Here is a 17,985-nt window from a genome sequence, read left to right on the forward strand (position 1 = left end):
TAGATTTATCACTGAAATTTATAGCCAAGCAACTGTGTTCTCATGTGTCATTATAACTGGTGGTATCAGGGGAACTGTGACGATTAAAAGGCTGTGCTAAATGCTGCTAAATACTTTGCTTCTAGGTGAGTGTGGTGTCAGATCCAGGACGTCGTGGGCAGCACAACACCCTCAGCCCGTTCCCTAGCCCCTTTAGGAGCCCGTTCCGCAGCCCTTTGCGCTGCAGTCCATTTAAAAACCTGGGTCACGCCACTGGCCACTGCGCCCTGGACCTGGACTGTGATGATGACGACATGAACCTCGGCTGCTTTATCCTCATGTTTGACCTCATCCTAAAGCAGGTGACCATACCGTCCTGATGGAAATTTGTTATTTTATTCCTAAATGGTCTAAAGATCTGTTTCTGATGCTCTGTGGTGATTATATTTCTACTCTATTGATTCATACCGTCTAACCAAACATATGCCAAGGTGTACACTGAAGTGTTACACACAATATGCACTATATAATAGTTTAAAGACAATTATTGTTCTTGCTCATTCATATAGAGGAAAGTAACACAATGCAATGACAACAATGCACACAGGTGGGATGTTGGGATTTCTGTGTCGTGCTCCACTTTCTGTTCCTGTGTTTTTACGGTTGTCTCCCCCGCTGTCCCAGATGGAGCTCCAGGATGACGGTGTGATGCTGGGTCTAGACAGTAGCCTGGGGAAGGATATCGTGGGCATCATCAACAACGTCTTCCAGGCCCCATGGGGGGGCTCACACACCTGCCAGAAGGATGAGAAGGCCCTGGAGTGCAGCCTGTGCCAATCCAGCATCCTGTGCTACCAGCTGGGCTGTGAGCTCCTGGAGAGGCTGACCCCCCGGGAAGAGATACGCCTGGTGGTGAGCGACACAGCATGCATTATTATGCTCCAAAAATAAATGAACCCTGTGCATCAGGCAGTTAAAGCTTTGAAATTAATGTCAGGTAAGCCCCATGTCCCAAATCACAGTGCCAAAAACACCACTGCATGTCGGATTGAGCTAACTTTGTTGTGGAGGACATGAAGCTTAAAGCATGTTCATAAAAATCTCTTTGAAAGTAATTCTAAAACTGCTTAAGTAATATCATGCTCAGCTGAATTATCGATGACGTGAAACATATAAAGGAGATGTTCTGACAATGTTTGATTTTATTTGCAGGAACCCACAGACAGTTTAGAGGAAACTTTACTTTTGCCACAGACAGATTTTTCCTTTGGGACGGAGAACGGAAGTGAGGAAGGAGATAACCCGAGTGGTACACACACTGACAACCCCATCAACCACTCTCCTGATAACGCACGTGAGCATCAGTTCTGTACACTATGTTGGCAAAATTAAAATATTACATAAAAATGATTGAATGTTTCAGCCAAAACTAACTATAATTTCATTGAGTTGACTGAAAAACTGAAAAAGTCTCTGAATATTTGACAGGTATGTCAGAGGAAAGCACAACTTGAATAAAAATGAGAAAACTCACTGCACACTGTCTCTCTTACTGATGGGATATGTATTAGTTTGTGATGTTTCAATCTGTTTGACCTTCATACTTGATTTTTATTCAAATTGAACTGTTAGCTGCCAGAGGAATACCAATAACCCTTAAAGGAAAACGCTACATATGCTAAACTAACTGGCTGCTGGTTGTAACTTTATATTTAAAGGAATAGTTTCACATTTTGTGAATCATGCTTAATTGCATTTTCTTGCCAAAACTCTTATGTTTGTATGTTAAATATGTAACTGGAGCCAGCAAGTGGTTAGCTTAGATTATTTTTGGACAGAGTCTGTTTCTCCCTGTTCCCAGTGCTTATGCTAATACTCAACATACATGAGAGTCACATCAATTTCATCTAACTCTCAGCAAGTAACTGAAAATTAGCATGATTCCCAAAATGTCAAACTATTCCTTTCAGACTCATGTTTGCATCTATATCTCTACAGAGTAACTTGAAAGTTAAACTGTATCTAACCCTACCCCCTTCATTCCAGCCATGAAGAATAACTCTGATAAGAAGTTCTCCTACCAGCAGCTCCCTGTGTCTTTGAAGCTTATATACACCATTCTTCAGGTACTTGTTCTGCATAACTGAATATTAAAACTGAGGCACAAATTGTCCTGAGGCATTCTGCAGTGTTTCCTGTGGTTTATTTGAGCGTACATGAGTCACACATCTCCTCTTTATTCAGGAAATGTCCAAGTTTGAGGAGCCTGACATCTTGTTCAACATGCTCAACTGTCTGAAGATCCTGTGTCTCCATGGAGAGTGTTTGTACCTTGCTCGTAAGGATCACCCCCAGTTCCTGGCTTACGTCCAAGAGAAGATGCTCATCCCGAGGTGTGTGACTCTCTTCTGCAAGAAACATCATAGGGGATCATTCTGATAGAAATATTGGTTTGCATCTGTTAATTTAGCCTTGATGGCCACTTGTGCATGTATCTAATTTTGGTGATGTTTGTGTTTCAGTCTGTGGTCCATGTTGAAGTCAGAGTTTTGCCAGCTGGCCTCTCTGGCTGTGCCCCAGCTCCTCCACGCCCTCTCTCTATCCCACGGGGCGGACATCTTCTGGAACCTCATCAACACAAACTTCAACAGCAAAGACTGGAAAATACGATTCGAAGCAGGTGAGAGATAGGGTTACTGTCTGACATTACATACTGTATACTGTGTATCTGATATCTGCAACTGCCTCTCAAAAATGATTATATACTGTATAAAGCCTCATGTGCAGGTATAAACACTGCATCAAGCTCTAAATGATGTGAATCAACCTTCTTCAATGGCAGTTCTTATTTGTGGTTCTCAAGATGTGTTTTGCAAGTGCGGTAGTTGCGGCTGTATGAATGAAATGTTACAGGAAGACCCTCAGTCTGTTAATATAATATGCTTCCTAAACCACCGCACCACAGCCTGCCCGCATCTCCCCTTTGTGTTGTCATGGTTACCATGTGGCTCAAACAGGCGGCAGCGAGGAATTGTGGGATTAATAATGGTTTTCTCGCCTTGTGATTGGCAGAGAGGAGCTGTACGACCTTGAGACAGAGGCAGAGGACATTTCCTCTGACTCAATGTATAGATATAGAAAAAAACAGGAGAGAAATTCAATTGACTGTAGCCCAAAATATATGTATTTTGTAGAAAGTGTTAAGTTATCGGGTTGCTGTGTATATATGCTTAACTCCCTAAAAAATGGTCAAATAAATTATTTGATCTTTCCATCTGGTTAAATAAAACATGGTGATGAAACACTGATGGTCTTTATCACCACCATGAGCTCTAATAATGTTATTGTACCCCCTTATTAGTAGTGTTGAAATTATAATGTTTGTTGGTGTAATTTGTACAATCTGTCTTTTTTAAACTTCAAATGTGAGAAAAAGACAATCTACCTCACCTCTCACTGCACTGGAATGTCTTGTAACTCCCACACTGACACCCAGTGGTCATCACTGGGTTTTATCCATCAGCTCAGAGTGGGTGAGACTTAATGGATTTCAGAAAAGGTGTTTATTTTTAGATTTTTAAGTTGAGCCATGATAAATAATAAATAAAAGCCCAGTAATTATGGTATGGATGATCTTATTCGAAATGACTAAATGCACTCCTGTTTGGCACAATGACACAGGAGATGGGGGACGTGTTATTGTCATTGTGACAACTGTGAAGACAATAATTCATGAGCCTTACATGATAAAACTTGTACAACACCTGTAAAACAGATTACAGACTACCTTGCTTCACAAATGTGCATATTAATTATACAGATGCATTGAGCAGATTTTATATCATCGTTATGTTCTGTAATTTTTGTTATTTCTTTAACAAACTAAATTCATATTTATATACCCATATGAAGACAAATATGGGACAAAGACATTGTATGAATTCATCTTAATTATCTTCATCACTGACCTCATGGCTGGGTCTGTTTATGATATCATGGTAATTAAGTGGGGACATCTGGCAGCTCAGTTGCCTCTTCTCATTGTGCAATCTGTCTGTGTTGCTGATGATGATCCCCTTTCACTCCGCGTTCTCGTGAAAACTCCCAGTGGAGAAGGTGGCGGTGTTGTGTCGGTTCCTGGACATCGGTGCGGTGACGAAGAACCACCTGCTGAAGTACTCCCTAGCCCATGCCTTCTGCTGCTTCCTGGCCTCTGTGGAGGACGTCAACCCAGCTGTGGCCACCCGGGCCAGACTCCTGCTGGACACCATCAAGAGGCCGGCCCTGCAGGTGACCCGCTCACATAGTCAATAGGAAATTTAGGTTCAGAAAGACACAAATGTGGAACATGTGATTTAGTAAATAAAATGTAGCTCTTTGATTTGTGAGGCCCTATTTAAGACCAATAGTGATATATAGTACAAGGCTGTATACAGAGATGAGGCATTTCTTCATTCCTGTTTTGGGAGTGCAGGGTTTTTGAATCATTTCTGCTAAATAGTCATCATATATGCTGAAATAGGATTAAATAATAGGACTGTATTTGTGTTTGCATTTGTTGTGTACTGTCTAGGGCTTGTGCCTCTGCCTGGATTTCCAGTTCGACACTGTTGTGAGGGATCGGCCCATCATCCTCAGCAAACTCCAGCTGCTGCACTTCCTGAAGAAAGACGTCCCTGCACTCAGCTGGGAATTCTTTGTCAACCGCTTTGAAACATTATCTCTGGAGGCTCAGCTACACCTGGACTGCAACAAGGAGTTCCCTTTCCCTACTAGTACGTAGCTGCTATGTCCCCATTCTGATTTTTACACCTGCCCCACCCACACTGGCTGATCCTTTTTCAAACAGGAGTTCCCTGATGCAACAAAAACATTAGCGTTTTAAATCAAGTTTGTGACTTTTCTTTTGACAGCCATCACAGCTGTTCGAACTAATGTAGCCAATCTCAGCGACGCAGCATTGTGGAAGATACGACGGGCCCGATTTGCCAGGAATCGTCAGAAGAGTGTGCGTTCCCTCCGTGACAGTGTGAAAGGAGGCCCAACGGAGTCTAAACGGGCATTTTCACTCCCCGAGTCACTGAGCAACCGCCTTCGTGAGTAGCACAGATCAGCAACTCTGTCCATCAGATTGAATCTAATCTTGTGTCACTTTCATTCAGTCTGTGGTCAAACTGTGTTTGCAAATAGCTTTTGAGACAAATGTGTCTAAATAATCATAAATGTGTCTTAAAGAGAAATCACATGATACTTTCCTACTTTTTCCTAATGCAATCATCACAATCCATTTTCTATTCTTTGTGAGTGAAACCAAATGCTTATTTATTTGCAAATGCTATTTGGGCAAAGTCTGGTCCCCTTTTCCTAATGTTTCTCTCCTCACTTGTTTACATCGCTTGTTCCAAAATGTCATTTCACTTGAATGACTAAATACCACGTTGTTTGAAAAAAAAACAAAAAAACTGAGGAACTTCTGACCATGTCATTCATTTTATCTCTGTCTCTGCACAGAAGGCTGTCTGAGTGTCTGGATGATACTACTTGTGTTCAAACATGATGTCATCGTTGGATATATGTGATTCATTCAAATGCCCTAACTCACTTGGATTCATACTGTTTTTAGGCGATATAGTGTGTTCTTTGTGAACAGTGTGTGTGTGTGTGTGTGTGTGTGTGTTTGTGTTGGATGATCATGAAGCTCAGACATGCGTCCTGTGCTACCTCCCGTGTACATTCTCCTAAATCGTGTTCTTCATATGTGGTTTTTAGCTCTAAGGCTTACGAGGCAAGAGCACTCTGCCCCGACACTGGGAGATATGATAGAGAAAGTCCTGCCAGGTAAATAACAATCCAAATCTGAAACATGCAGTATTATTCTTCATAATCACATCGTATTGGATTTAAAGTGCCATATGGATATTAATAAAGCTATTATCTGAAAATATTGAACGCACTATGAAAAGGCAATGTTTGCTCTGTGGTGACAGTCATTGCTTTTTCATCCTGCCTCAAACTGATTCTACCACCGGAAAGAGTGAAAAGCAACACTCTTGCTAACAGCTAGTTGGTCATTTTTTGTGTTTACATATTCCATGAACATGTTGCACTGATGTATGTATACTGCATGATGATGTATCCATCTCTCTTGTCAGAGATGTGGACAGATTGAGTTGACCCCCTCTACCTTCTGTGTTGCTTCCCCCTGCTCCTGCACCCCTCCCTCTGTCCCATCTTCTCCCCTGTCTGCAGCACGTTTCCTCCCGCACTTTAACCCTGATGCTTCAGCCCCTCTCGTAGGCCAGACCCCATCTCCTGAGGACGACGCCGTCATCAGAGACCTGCTTCCGGAGGACGCCGGCATAGATCACCAGACTGTTCATCAGCTGATCATGGTGCTCATGAAATTTATGGCCAAAGACAAGAGCAGCGCTGAGGCAGACATCGGCAGTGCCAAGGCTTTCAACACTGTTAAGCGTCACCTGTATGTGCTGCTGGGCTACGACCAACAAGAGGGCTGCTTCATGATTGCACCTCAGAAAATGCGCACCTCTACCTGCTTCAACGCCTTCATTGCCGGCATTGCACAAGTGACTGACATTTAACCTTAATATCACCTTTCTTGATATTGTGTGTTTTTTGCTGGAGTTTTACTGGAATGTCTAGTACTTGGCTGTGAGGAATATAACAATAAAACATGCAGGCTAATGAACTGAAATGCTGTTTCCTGCAGGTGATGGACTACAATATTTGTTTAGGGAAGCAGTTGCTCCCCCTGGTGGTTCAGGTGTTGAAATACTGCACATGTCCTCAGCTGAGACACTACTTCCAGCAGCCACCTAGATGCTCTCTCTGGGCCCTGAAGCCGCATATCAGACAGATGTGGCTCAAAGCCCTCCTAGTTATCCTCTATAAGGTACTATTTGATTTACTACTATGTGTCAGTGGGGTCTCATTGCATGAGTTAATCTCTCTTCTATTCTCTTCTTTTTTTGCATTGAATTGCATTTTTTAAATATCTGAATTACTATGAGAATAAGAGCTATACAACATAATCTTATAATACTTTTTTGCTCTGTAGTACCCTTATAGAGACATGGACGGCAGTAAAGTGGTTCTCCATCTGATCCACATTACCATCAACACTCTGAATGCCCAGTATCACAGCTGTCGTCCCCACGCCACAGCAGGTCCCCTCTACAGCGACAACTCCAACATGAGCCGCTACAGTGAGAAAGAAAAAGGTGAGACACTTTTATCTTAACAGCAGATCTCAGTAATGGTGATTTGCTGAATAGGTCATAAAAAGTAAAAAAAAATGCTAGCTTACATATAATCAGCTGATATAGTCAGAGGATGAAACCTGGCAGCTAGCAAGAAAAATAAAAAAGTTTGGAAACAGAGAAGAGAACTGCCTGCATGTTATAAGTGTTTGTGCTTTATAATTGTGGGTTTTAGGTTGAATATGTTTTGAGGGTTACCATTGAAGGATATAGATCAGAATAGCATTTTAGAGGAAAAACTTGTACTATACCTTGTATAAAATAGTATAAAATAGAGTGAAAATGAAGGGTTCCCAATCCTGAAGGTTTTTGATAATCTATAGGCTACTAAAATCATTCATATTTTTTCTCCATTTCAGAGGAAGACAGCGTATTTGATGAGTCAGACGTCCATGACACTCCGACTGGTGCTGCTAACAAGGAGTCACAGACCTTCTTTGCCCGCTTGAAGAGGATTGGTGGCAGCAAATCTGTAAAATACCAGCCAGTGGAGCTGAATGCCAAGAAAAGTAAGGAGCAGAGGCTCTAAGTGTCAAGCGTAGTATTACAGCACATCGATCTTATCTTTTTCAGCAGAACATATTTTTGTGATTGCAGGAGGCTTGTTGCTTTCACTGGGATAAAGTCTCATTTTTCCTCTCAGGTGAAATTGAGCTGTCAGAGTACCGTGAAGCCAGCGCTCTTCAGGACAGCATTCTGCACTGCGTGAGGGAGGAGAGCACCAGGAAGAAGCGGCTGCAGGCCATGCACAAGCAGAAGTCTCTTGACATTTCCAACACGGACTCCATCCTCTTCAATTTGGACGAACATCGGCGCAAGTCCTGCATCGACCGCTGTGACATGCAGGTGCCCCCTGTGGTCCTGCCACCATCCTCTGCCACATCCCACGGCAGGCATCACGGCAAAGGATCGTCCGATGGCTCCTCGGTTCGAGTGGAGGGTTGTGATCCTGTGGACCGGCGAGGTTCTCGAGGTGGCCAGTCTGACATCTCCAAACCTGTCATCCCAGAGGTCCGCCTCAGCTGCATGGAGACCTTTGATGACAAGCTGGACCAGGGCTCTCTAGGGGGATCAGCTCAGGGGAAGGAGGACCCAGACCTCATTGACCTGTCCTCTGACTGCACCTCCATTCCAGAGAAACACTCATTGCTCTCTATGTCTGACAGCGACTCCTTGGTGTTTGAAACATTGCCTCCTCTGAGGATCGTGGAGAGTGATGAGGAATTTGACCTCAACACTATCATAGGCTCCAAATTCAATGGCAGTCCAAAGGTCTTGGCTTCCCCCGCAAGCAGTAACACTCTGCGGATGTCCCCTGTGGTGCAGGTGAGTGTGGAGGACTGCTCTAGTAACAAAAAGACCCCAGACTTCCCACAATCGCACGTGGAAAAGAGGCAGAACCGTGTGACTCCCTGCACCTCCCTGGACCTCCCTGATCGATCGGAAAACGTCTGCCATGAAAGCCCCATGACCCTGAAGCAGAAGAGAGACCTGCTGAGGAAGACCCCACATGTCCCCGATAACTCAATAGACGACACATCCGTGACCTCTGAGGAGGTGAGGACCGGGATGGGACCCGGGACAAGTCCCTCTAGTAGGACTATCTTCTTGGACATACCAGAAGACAGAGCGGAGCCTCTGTCCTCACCGGAGAAAAGCAAGAGTAACAGCAACGACGAAGAGGAGGACGGCGACGATGAAGAGGACGACGACATGGGTGATGACAGTGACCCCAAACCCGACGACGAGGACGACAATGATGAGGCAGAGTTTAAAATCCAGATCGTTCCTCGACAACGTAAGCAAAGGAAGATAGCCGTCAGTGCCATCCAGAGGGAATACCTGGACATCTCGTTCAACACGTTTGATAAGTTGGGTGGTGAGCAGGCCGCAGAAACTGGTAAGAAGGAAGGAAAGACAAATATCTGATGCTTGAAGAAAAAAAATGTTGCTCTTTTAGTGATCTTGTTGCATGGGCTCATCGTGAAATCCTTCTACTTTACCAGCGTACTCATTGGCTGTGCAATTTGTTTCAAAATTTCTAAGATTTGAGGAGACATATCAAATGCTTTTTTAAAGGCACAGTACACACAATTTGTGCTAGTTTAGTTGAAAATGTATATTTGAACTAGAGATTTTTAAAAAACATAAAGGACCATCCCAGTGATTTGGCAAGTTTTAACCCATTTAAAAGATTCTTTGTATAAAATTTCTGTCACAGCGAACCATTTTGTAAACCATGCTGATTGTCTCTTTGTTTCCAGGTTTCCATTGTTTTCTATCCAGTATGAAAAGGAATTAGCAGTCTCTTAAAACTTTATCAAAGTAACATCATCAGTAAGAGGTGATGCATTGCAAATCAATTTGCACATTAACTACATTATCACAGAATGACAATGTAACTGACAAAAATTAATACAGGCTTGAAATGAATATAGGCTGTGATCTATAACACAACTCAAGCTGAGTCTACTATACTTCACATCATATTCCAAATGAATGGAAACCAATGGCCGCCTGGAACACAAAGGAAAATACATTTACAAACAGAACAAAAAAGTGCATAGTATGCATTTGATAATGGACAGCATAAATGTTAAGTATACATGATTTGTATTTAATGAGGTAAATAGTTTTTTTTAGAAAACAAATGCACTTTGAAACATGTGCAATGAGTCTCAAATCTGTTTTTAATTGACCACTCCAACCTTGTGGTGTCCTGTGGTGTGATCTATATGTATTTGTCCACTTTTCCTTTCCTTTCATACAAACACGCCAATAACAAGTACTTCAGAGGTTTTTGAGTGCACATCAGAAGCTTTAAAAATATTTTACCTAATATAAAAAAATAGAGGAGTGAGAAAGAATTTAAACATACATCGAACAACTTTTTGTGAGCTTTCTAAAAAACACTAAACTTAACATAACAAACCGTAATTAAATTAGCACTAAATAGACTATAACTATTCACTAGACTCTAACTATTCTTTATTGTTCATTATTATTGGATGTCTACTGGCATATACTGTAGGGGCATACATTCTGATGCCAATGTCCTGCCCATGATTCACTCATATTGCCTTACAGATCACAAAGTTCTGTCTACCTTGGAAAAGCCACGAGAATCTGCCTCAGCCCCAACGCTTGAAGCTGCTATGCCCGAAACAAGCCACCGCTCTTCAGTATCAAGTAGGATCCAAATACTTTACTTCTCAGTCTCCTCATCAACTTCGAGAAAATGAACGGTTGTTGTCGTCAAACATTATGCGAGCCTTAATACTAATTTTTTGGATTACTTGTGTGCTGTCTCAGTGCGCATCTAATATCTTTGCAGACAACAGAAAAGTGTTGGCCTGTTTTTTTCCTGCAAATTAACTTCTGTAAGCTTAATATTAGAGCGACTAGTATGAAATAAAAATCACATAAAACGTATTAAATTCCTAAGAACGCTGAGAAAATACCTATCTAAGGTTTGAACAATTAATTTACCAATTAGTAACTTATTGTTATAATGGTGTAGTTTCTCAAAAAGCCTCAGCTCAGAATTAAATTTATGTTTGTGATATAATATAAATAACACTGACCATCTCTTTTCATGTGAGCGTCTTATTTCCGTGTTAACTGCTCACACTTGTTGTTGGTATGGCTGAAATGCGTTAAGCGAATATTTGAACACAGATGTTTTTTTTCTGTGTCTGTGATCCTTTTAGCTCAGTACCGTCAAGTGAAGCGAGGCTCTCTGGGAGCTCTGACCATGAGCCAGCTAATGAAGAGACAGCTGGAGCATCAGTCCAGCGCGCCACACAACATCAGCATCTGGGAGACGGGTCAGTCGCTGCTGCAGCACCTAATATCTGAATCTCACCAGAAGCTTGCTGCTTTTTTATTTTAATGACTTCTTCCTCTACAGGTCCTACAAAGACCAGTTTGCTCTCTGCACCAAGCACAGTCAGCATGTTTGTCCCCGCGCCTGAGGAGTTCATTGACGAGCAGCCTACAACAATGTCTGATAGGTGAATTAAACTACCTCTCTAGACAAGCTACCTGTCTTTAAACAAGTCATTTTAATGCTCAAACCATCCTGGTGTATTTCCATGTGATGTTCTAGGTGTCGGGATTGTGCAGCCGTGCTGGAGGAATACGATGAGGAGACTCTTGGCCTCGCAGTGGTGGTTCTCTCTATGTTCATCCACCTCAGCCCTGATTTGGCCGCTCCGATGCTTCTCGACATCATGCAGTCTGTGGGCAGGTACAGCAGCTCCTGCAATCTACATCCACACAGCACTTCACCGTTAAATGAAGTTTCATAACTCACCCTTAGAACTCATGCATAATTCATTCCTGAGTCCTAATCCACCACTTTAACTTCTTTCAGGTTGGCATCCAGTGCCAATTTTTCTGGACAAGCCGAGAGGTATGAGACATTAAAGCTGCCGCACCGGTGTGCTCATATATTCATTGTGCTTATAGATAAGTTTAATAATAGATATGAAGTGTGACTGCCCGTCCAGCAAAGCTATTCTCCATGTGATGTTTTGCAGTATGTTGATCCCGGGGAATGTAGCAGGTGTAGCCAAGCAGTTCCTCCGCTGTATGTTCCACCAGCTTGCCCCTAATGGCATCTTGCCCCAGCTCTTCCAAAGTAACATCAAAGGTCTGCTCATACCGCTTAATGCTAAATTTAACAATCCTTAAACTGCACATGCACTATCTCTATAAAGACTAACAGCATGCCTTAGCTGCTTATGTTTGTGTGTTTTGGCCTTATTGTATTTAAAAATAAGTAACCTATAGTAGATGTATGTATATTTAAAAGTGTATTTATATATTTCTTTTTATGTAGGCTATATATATATTTTCCTTAATGATAAGACTAACTTAACAAACTCCCAGTGGACATTTATCATGATTCCTTCTCTCTTTCTCTCTTTTTTTTGCAGACGGAAGTTTTCTGAGGACTCTTGCATCTTCGCTAATAGATTTCAATGAACTGAGTTCTGTTGCTGCCCTCAACATGCTGCTAGAGGTGAGATTTTTCTTCATGTATCCATGTGCAGTCATATAACCAGCAGGAGGAGCTCTTGTCAAAGCAAAAACTCTTCTGTGGTTCCAGCTACATGCACAACATAAGCCTATCAAAACCAACAAATCCTATGGGCATTCAAGAAAACCTGCCTTTGCGCCACTGTACCAGTTTATTGTTATTGTTAAGCTAAATGAATGACATAGATAAGAACCCACTGATGCATGAGCCCATCCAAGTGATCATCTGTGCTTCAGTGTCCTAAATCCGCTGCCCTCATCACAAGCATTGGGATTGATCAGGACTGAATGATCAGTTAAATGGAAATATCTTCGCTTATAGAGTTTCATTATATAACCCTGTTATGGTTTATGCCTCTGTGCCCCCCCAGGGCCTGAACAACAAGAAGAGTCTGCCAGCAGGGGGCACTATGCTGCACTGTCTTGACAATATTGCCACCTTCATGGAGGCTCTCCCCATGGACTCTCCTAGCAACCTGTGGACGACCATCTGCAACCAGTTCCAGACCTTCCTCACAAAACTGCCCTCTGTGCTTCCTCTGAAGGTAGATATCGACTCTGCCGCTCACTTAGTCATGCTCTGATATGGTTTAATGTGATTATGGCTGGAGGAAAAAGCATCTACCAGCGCCCTTGTCAGGTTCAATAGGACAGCGTCTTAAGATTGTAATTGATTTGACTCTGCCACTTTTGACCTTGGAGGTCAAATTAGTGTATTCTAACCAATTTATCACTGCAGACAAATTCAAAACACCAAGTCCAAGACTATGGTTATGCATCATGCAATAATTTTCTGCTTTTGCGCAACATTTGCACTTTCAAACACAGTTTAGATTCTTAACTTATTTTGCAATTTGTGTGTCTCATTAGTGCCCCATGGACTCCAGTTTGAGGATTATAATTTGCCTACTGAAAATCCCAACCACAAATGCAACCCGGGTAAGCCCATAGCATAATTTTACATTCAGATTTGTCCAAATCCTGGCCCCTAACATCTCACCTTTTGTCTTCCTCCTCTGTCCTGCAGAGCCTCCTGGAGCCTTTCTCCAAGCTGCTGAGCTTTGTCATCCAGTACGGCATGTTCAGTCTCTCGTACCTAGTGGAACTATGTGGACTCTGTTACAAAGCCTTCAACAAGGTACTCTTGAGTGTGTTTACACTACTTACATTTGTGTATAAAAGTAATAAAGGTAAATAAAGGTGTTCATTTGTAAGAATAAAACATGTGCTGGCATCCAGGATTTACGCCGCCTTGAAAGAGTTAAACCTTTTAAACTAATTTGCAGTGTTAAAAATGTTGAGATCCTGTTTGCAGGCCTCCTGGTCATCACTCTTATAGTGCAACACCTACTTCCCTGACTCTCCAGTCAGCCAGAAATGTGGCCATGTGTCACAGATGATTAAGTAGGCAATCAGCCAATATTGATTAACATGATTAGTTGGTGTGCTAGAGCTGAGGATGTATGGTGTGTTTCTGAGTGGCTGTCTCAGACAGAGATGGAGCCAGGGCTGTCTGCACTGTTCGGCCAGATGAATCCTCAGTCCTCCACCACTGTCAACGCTGCATGCTTTATGTCTCCTGCAGTATTGATTTTCTTCACCCTCTTTAATTCCTCACCGTATAATATCCGCTTTTCAAAACCCAGAGTCACTATGAGCAATTGCTTTTGGAACCTGTCCTGTGCAGTTGTTTTATGGTGAGGGGAGGTTTCTGGGAAGCGCAGGAAGGTTTTTTCAACGGGCTCAGTTATCTTTGGAGGTCAGGTTTTGAGGACACAAAGTCAGGCCTTCTAGACCCACTAAAGTTTGTCATACCATGCAGCATTTGTCACAGTTGCACTGCACTACCCAAATACGACCGGGCCCTTCAGCTTAAGCCTATGATTTGCTATTTACCCAACGGACATGCTCGATTAACTTTTAATTATGAGAATGCCACGTACAGGTATACGCATTAGCAAGCTGTACAGTAAGAAATGTCAGAGGCAGCTCTGCATTCTGTATGAGCGGAGGAGCATGTGCCTGCACCTAACATAAGCAAACATGACTGCATAGAGAAAGAGAGAGGCAAAGTGGAAGCCAGAAGATGACAGTGTGGTTTGTAAACAGGCAGCTGGGCTTTGTGTGGAAGGGATGAACAAAGAGAGCAGCCTGTCCTCAGGGAGGGAGAAGGCAGCCTGACAGCCTCATCTGAGCTGCCTGGGACTCTGGGAGGAGAGATCTGGACTGGCCTAAATCTACTCCTCAGCCTCTCCATTCTCTTGTCTATTCTCTGCCTCCCTCCCTCCCTCTCGCTGCCTGTCCTTCCCCCTCTATTCAGGCTACACAGTTTATGCTCTCCTCGCAGCATGAGTAAGGGAGAGTGATAATAGAAAAAGGCAGTCTTGCTGCATCAGTACATTTACTCCACTCTATCCCCTCACATCCAGGAGAGAGATAAGTTCTACATGTCCCGCATTGTGGTGTTAGAGCTTCTGCAGGCTCTCAAGTTCAAGTCTCCTCTGCCTGACACAAACTTGTTACTGCTGGTCCAGGTAAAAAGAATCTCTTTTATGCACTTCAGTCTGCAATAACCATATACTTATATTGGTGACAAATCAGTGTTTCATCCTTGTGCTGTGGTATTTGTCAGTTCGTTTGTGCAGATATTGGTACACGGCTAGCAGAATCCACCATCATCCAAAAGCACATGATCTCAACGCTGCCCGGGGTAAGATTTTAGTCGCTATGCGTTAGAATCTTATTAGAATCAGCCTCATAAAACAGCAGGAAATAAAGATAGATCCCACTGTGATTCCCCCCTTAAATGTTTTTTTTTTGTTCTTAACAGTGCACAACTGCAGCAATGGAATGCATGAGACAATACATAAGTGAGCTCCTGGACTTTATTGCAGATATGCACACGCTAACCAAACTTAAAGTAAGTGTCCTCATGTGAATGCCACAGTGTGCATGCTGTTTTATTATGCGCAGAGTTTCTCTCATGCAGTCTCTTTCTCTCACTGCAAATGTGTTATTCAGAGCCATATGAAGGCTTGCTGTCAGCCGCTGCATGAGGACACTTTCGGGGGGAACCTTAAAGTGGGCTTGGCACAAGTCGCCGCCATGGAGATCAGCAAAGGCAATCACCGTGATAACAAAGCTGTAGTCCGTTATCTTCCCTGGCTTTATCATCCTCCCTCCACCATGCAACAAGGGTAAGACTGACAAGAAAACATATGATATTAGTAACAGTTTCATGATGTAAAGTTCACCCTAATTTACATAAAAACATATTCCTGCACATATCTCTAGTGATATCTAGTCATGTACATTGTTTTTACTTTATTTGTCCAGGTTTTGATATCTGTCTCTCAGATTTCTGCCTCTAGAATTTCATTTGTGGTGCTCACAGCATTGAAAATATACATTAAAGAATTCAGCAGCACCATCTGTTTTCTGAATCAATGTCCTTGTCTTGATGATATACAGACATTACTGTGTACAGTTTTCATTTGAACTACTTTCTACCAAAGCGGAAAGAGAATAGACCTTATAAAAACTGTTGACAGTGTGTTGGTGTGCAGGCAAATCTCAGAGACATGTCAAAACTTGGACAAATTAAACCGAAACTATCCCCATGGCTAAAATATGAGGCTGCTATAGTAAAAACATATTGTGGGCTCATTTGTAAAATAGTTTTTTTTTCATCTGCAGGCCAAAAGAATTCATCGAGTGTGTGTCCCACATCCGTCAGCTGTCCTGGCTTCTTTTGGGCTCCCTGACGCACTGCGCGCTGCACCAGGGCTCCACCTCCTGCATGCCCATCCCTCTAGATGCTGGCTCCCACATCGCTGATCATCTTATCGTCATCCTCATTGGCTTCCCAGAACAGTCCAAGGTCCGGCAGAAACAAATCCCTTTAAATTATCCTACCCAGGTTTTATTAATATGATCTGTAACCACCTCACCGGCCTTTTCTGCTTTGGTCTTGATCTCTGTCTCTAGACGTCGGTGCTGCACATGTGCTCTCTGTTCCACGCCTTCATGTTCGCCCAGCTGTGGACCATCTACTGCGAGCAGGCAGCTGCTGCTCCGTCAATGCAGAACCAGAACCAGACAGAGTTTTCCTCCAGTGCCATCCTCACCGGTCTGGAGTTCTGGAGTCGTGTTACACCCAGCATCCTACAGCTCATGGCCCACAATAAAGTGGTGAGTGCTCTGCTTTCTCTTTTTCCATCAGTGATCTACCTAAGCTAGCTAAGGTAGGAACAGGGGCCTGAAAATATGGTTTGCGTGTTCATACTGTATGTGAAATGTGAAAGAGAAGAGAGACGTTTAGTTTCTACTTTTGTAATAATTTCCTCTTTTGTTTTTGGCAAGGAAACAGTAACTGGTAATAGAGGAAATCTGAGTTTTTATTGATGATTTTTTTCCTCTCAGATGGTAGAGATGGTGTGTCTTCATGTCATTAGTCTGATGGAAGCCCTGCAGGAGTGCAACTCAACCATCTTTGTCAAGGTTTGCTATAACTCACCATAATTCTTACCATATGATTAATGATATGATCACCAAGCTACAACTCATCCATCCCTTTATTCTTCCCTTCAGCTAATTCCTATGTGGCTACCCATGATTCAGGCAAACCTTAAGGTAAGGCCTTCAAAGCTTTCTACCATACAGAATGATACCACGCAAGTAAATACCGACACTTTAGATGATTTTAAACTACAACTTTGACATCTTCCCTTCATTCCTTCCCCAGCACTTATCTGCGGGGCTGCAGCTACGTCTCCAGGCCATCCAGAACCGGGTGAACCACCAGTGTCTGCAGGCCCAAACGCCTGGAGCTCCACCGTTCGCTCTGCGCAAGTGGCTGCAGTGTACCCAGTTCAAGATGGCACAGGTGGAGATCCAGTCGTCTGAGGCTGCCTCACAGTTCTACCCCATGTGACCTGCTCTTTGGTCACCTCGGGGTCATCTGGGTCCATAGACCTGCATGCATCCACCTCTGGCTGACCAAAAAAAAAAGGACTCTTATGTAAAATGACGCTGTGTGGAATTCATTCAGACTGAATCATTTCCAGCACCTTTAGTATGATACTTGTATATGTACAGTAAATCTGTGCTATTTTAAAGTACTAGGACTGGAACTGATAATTAAAGGTTCGGTAGACTTGTGTGGGATAATTGTATCAGGTGCCTAACTGTTGTATTCAACAGATCAGAAGAGTCAGTAGATGACTAAGAGTATTTCTATAGATCCATGTTAGTGATAGTGAGTGTCTGAAAGCTTGTTGAATCTTATATATGCTCACTCTGTGACATTCCTATTCTATCACTTTTTAAGTTGCTTGGTTGCAAGCTGGATAATAAAAGTATGAGTTTTTCAGATACCTTGTCATTTCATATGAATTGCTGACCCCTTCAAAATTCAAATGTGACATTTACTGCCCTTTGATGTCCGCACTGATATGGAAAATGTCCAGTTTACCATAATGCAGATGGCAGAGCGATAAAATCAGCTCTGTTGTTTACTGTTCCGGACTAGGAACTGAACCTCAGGTGTCTCCGGGAAAATGACACGGCATGCATTACCCAGCTCCCGTCTGAGATCCTTGTCAGACTGTCAGTCATGTTGCCTCTCGCCATCAGAGCTCAGATCGATCAGAGGCCAATCTGAGTTGCAGCAGCAGCTTTATAA

The 17,985-nt window shown here is 42.9% G+C and overlaps 1 protein-coding gene across 3 annotated transcripts in view; it reads left to right on the plus strand.

Moving 5' to 3' along the window:
* LOC137199692 (protein unc-79 homolog) overlaps positions 1-17,673 on the plus strand; it is a 32,966-nt gene extending 15,293 nt beyond the window's left edge. Inside the window, exons 18-51 of one of the 3 annotated variants that reach the window (XM_067614154.1) lie at positions 126-341; positions 664-891; positions 1,192-1,333; positions 2,026-2,105; positions 2,224-2,372; positions 2,502-2,659; positions 4,088-4,269; positions 4,553-4,754; positions 4,893-5,075; positions 5,749-5,817; positions 6,229-6,566; positions 6,710-6,892; positions 7,058-7,220; positions 7,619-7,768; positions 7,903-9,159; positions 10,347-10,448; positions 10,970-11,086; positions 11,170-11,272; positions 11,368-11,508; positions 11,635-11,673; positions 11,801-11,913; positions 12,200-12,285; positions 12,674-12,847; positions 13,173-13,241; positions 13,330-13,440; positions 14,732-14,836; positions 14,935-15,012; positions 15,133-15,222; positions 15,324-15,499; positions 15,999-16,182; positions 16,290-16,493; positions 16,725-16,802; positions 16,893-16,934; positions 17,047-17,673. In XM_067614154.1, the coding sequence (XP_067470255.1) occupies positions 126-341; positions 664-891; positions 1,192-1,333; positions 2,026-2,105; positions 2,224-2,372; positions 2,502-2,659; positions 4,088-4,269; positions 4,553-4,754; positions 4,893-5,075; positions 5,749-5,817; positions 6,229-6,566; positions 6,710-6,892; positions 7,058-7,220; positions 7,619-7,768; positions 7,903-9,159; positions 10,347-10,448; positions 10,970-11,086; positions 11,170-11,272; positions 11,368-11,508; positions 11,635-11,673; positions 11,801-11,913; positions 12,200-12,285; positions 12,674-12,847; positions 13,173-13,241; positions 13,330-13,440; positions 14,732-14,836; positions 14,935-15,012; positions 15,133-15,222; positions 15,324-15,499; positions 15,999-16,182; positions 16,290-16,493; positions 16,725-16,802; positions 16,893-16,934; positions 17,047-17,235 (5,901 nt within the window). In that variant the 3' untranslated portion in view covers positions 17,236-17,673. The remainder of the gene's footprint in view (positions 1-125; positions 342-663; positions 892-1,191; positions 1,334-2,025; positions 2,106-2,223; positions 2,373-2,501; positions 2,660-4,087; positions 4,270-4,552; positions 4,755-4,892; positions 5,076-5,748; positions 5,818-6,228; positions 6,567-6,709; positions 6,893-7,057; positions 7,221-7,618; positions 7,769-7,902; positions 9,160-10,346; positions 10,449-10,969; positions 11,087-11,169; positions 11,273-11,367; positions 11,509-11,634; positions 11,674-11,800; positions 11,914-12,199; positions 12,286-12,673; positions 12,848-13,172; positions 13,242-13,329; positions 13,441-14,731; positions 14,837-14,934; positions 15,013-15,132; positions 15,223-15,323; positions 15,500-15,998; positions 16,183-16,289; positions 16,494-16,724; positions 16,803-16,892; positions 16,935-17,046) is intronic. The other 2 variants (XM_067614155.1, XM_067614156.1) reach the window with 2 other exon arrangements.
* The last annotated feature ends 312 nt before the right edge of the window (positions 17,674-17,985 follow it).

The sequence above is a fragment of the Thunnus thynnus genome, chromosome 16, assembly GCF_963924715.1.
Source record: "Thunnus thynnus chromosome 16, fThuThy2.1, whole genome shotgun sequence".
Taxonomy (NCBI): Eukaryota; Metazoa; Chordata; class Actinopteri; order Scombriformes; family Scombridae; genus Thunnus; species Thunnus thynnus.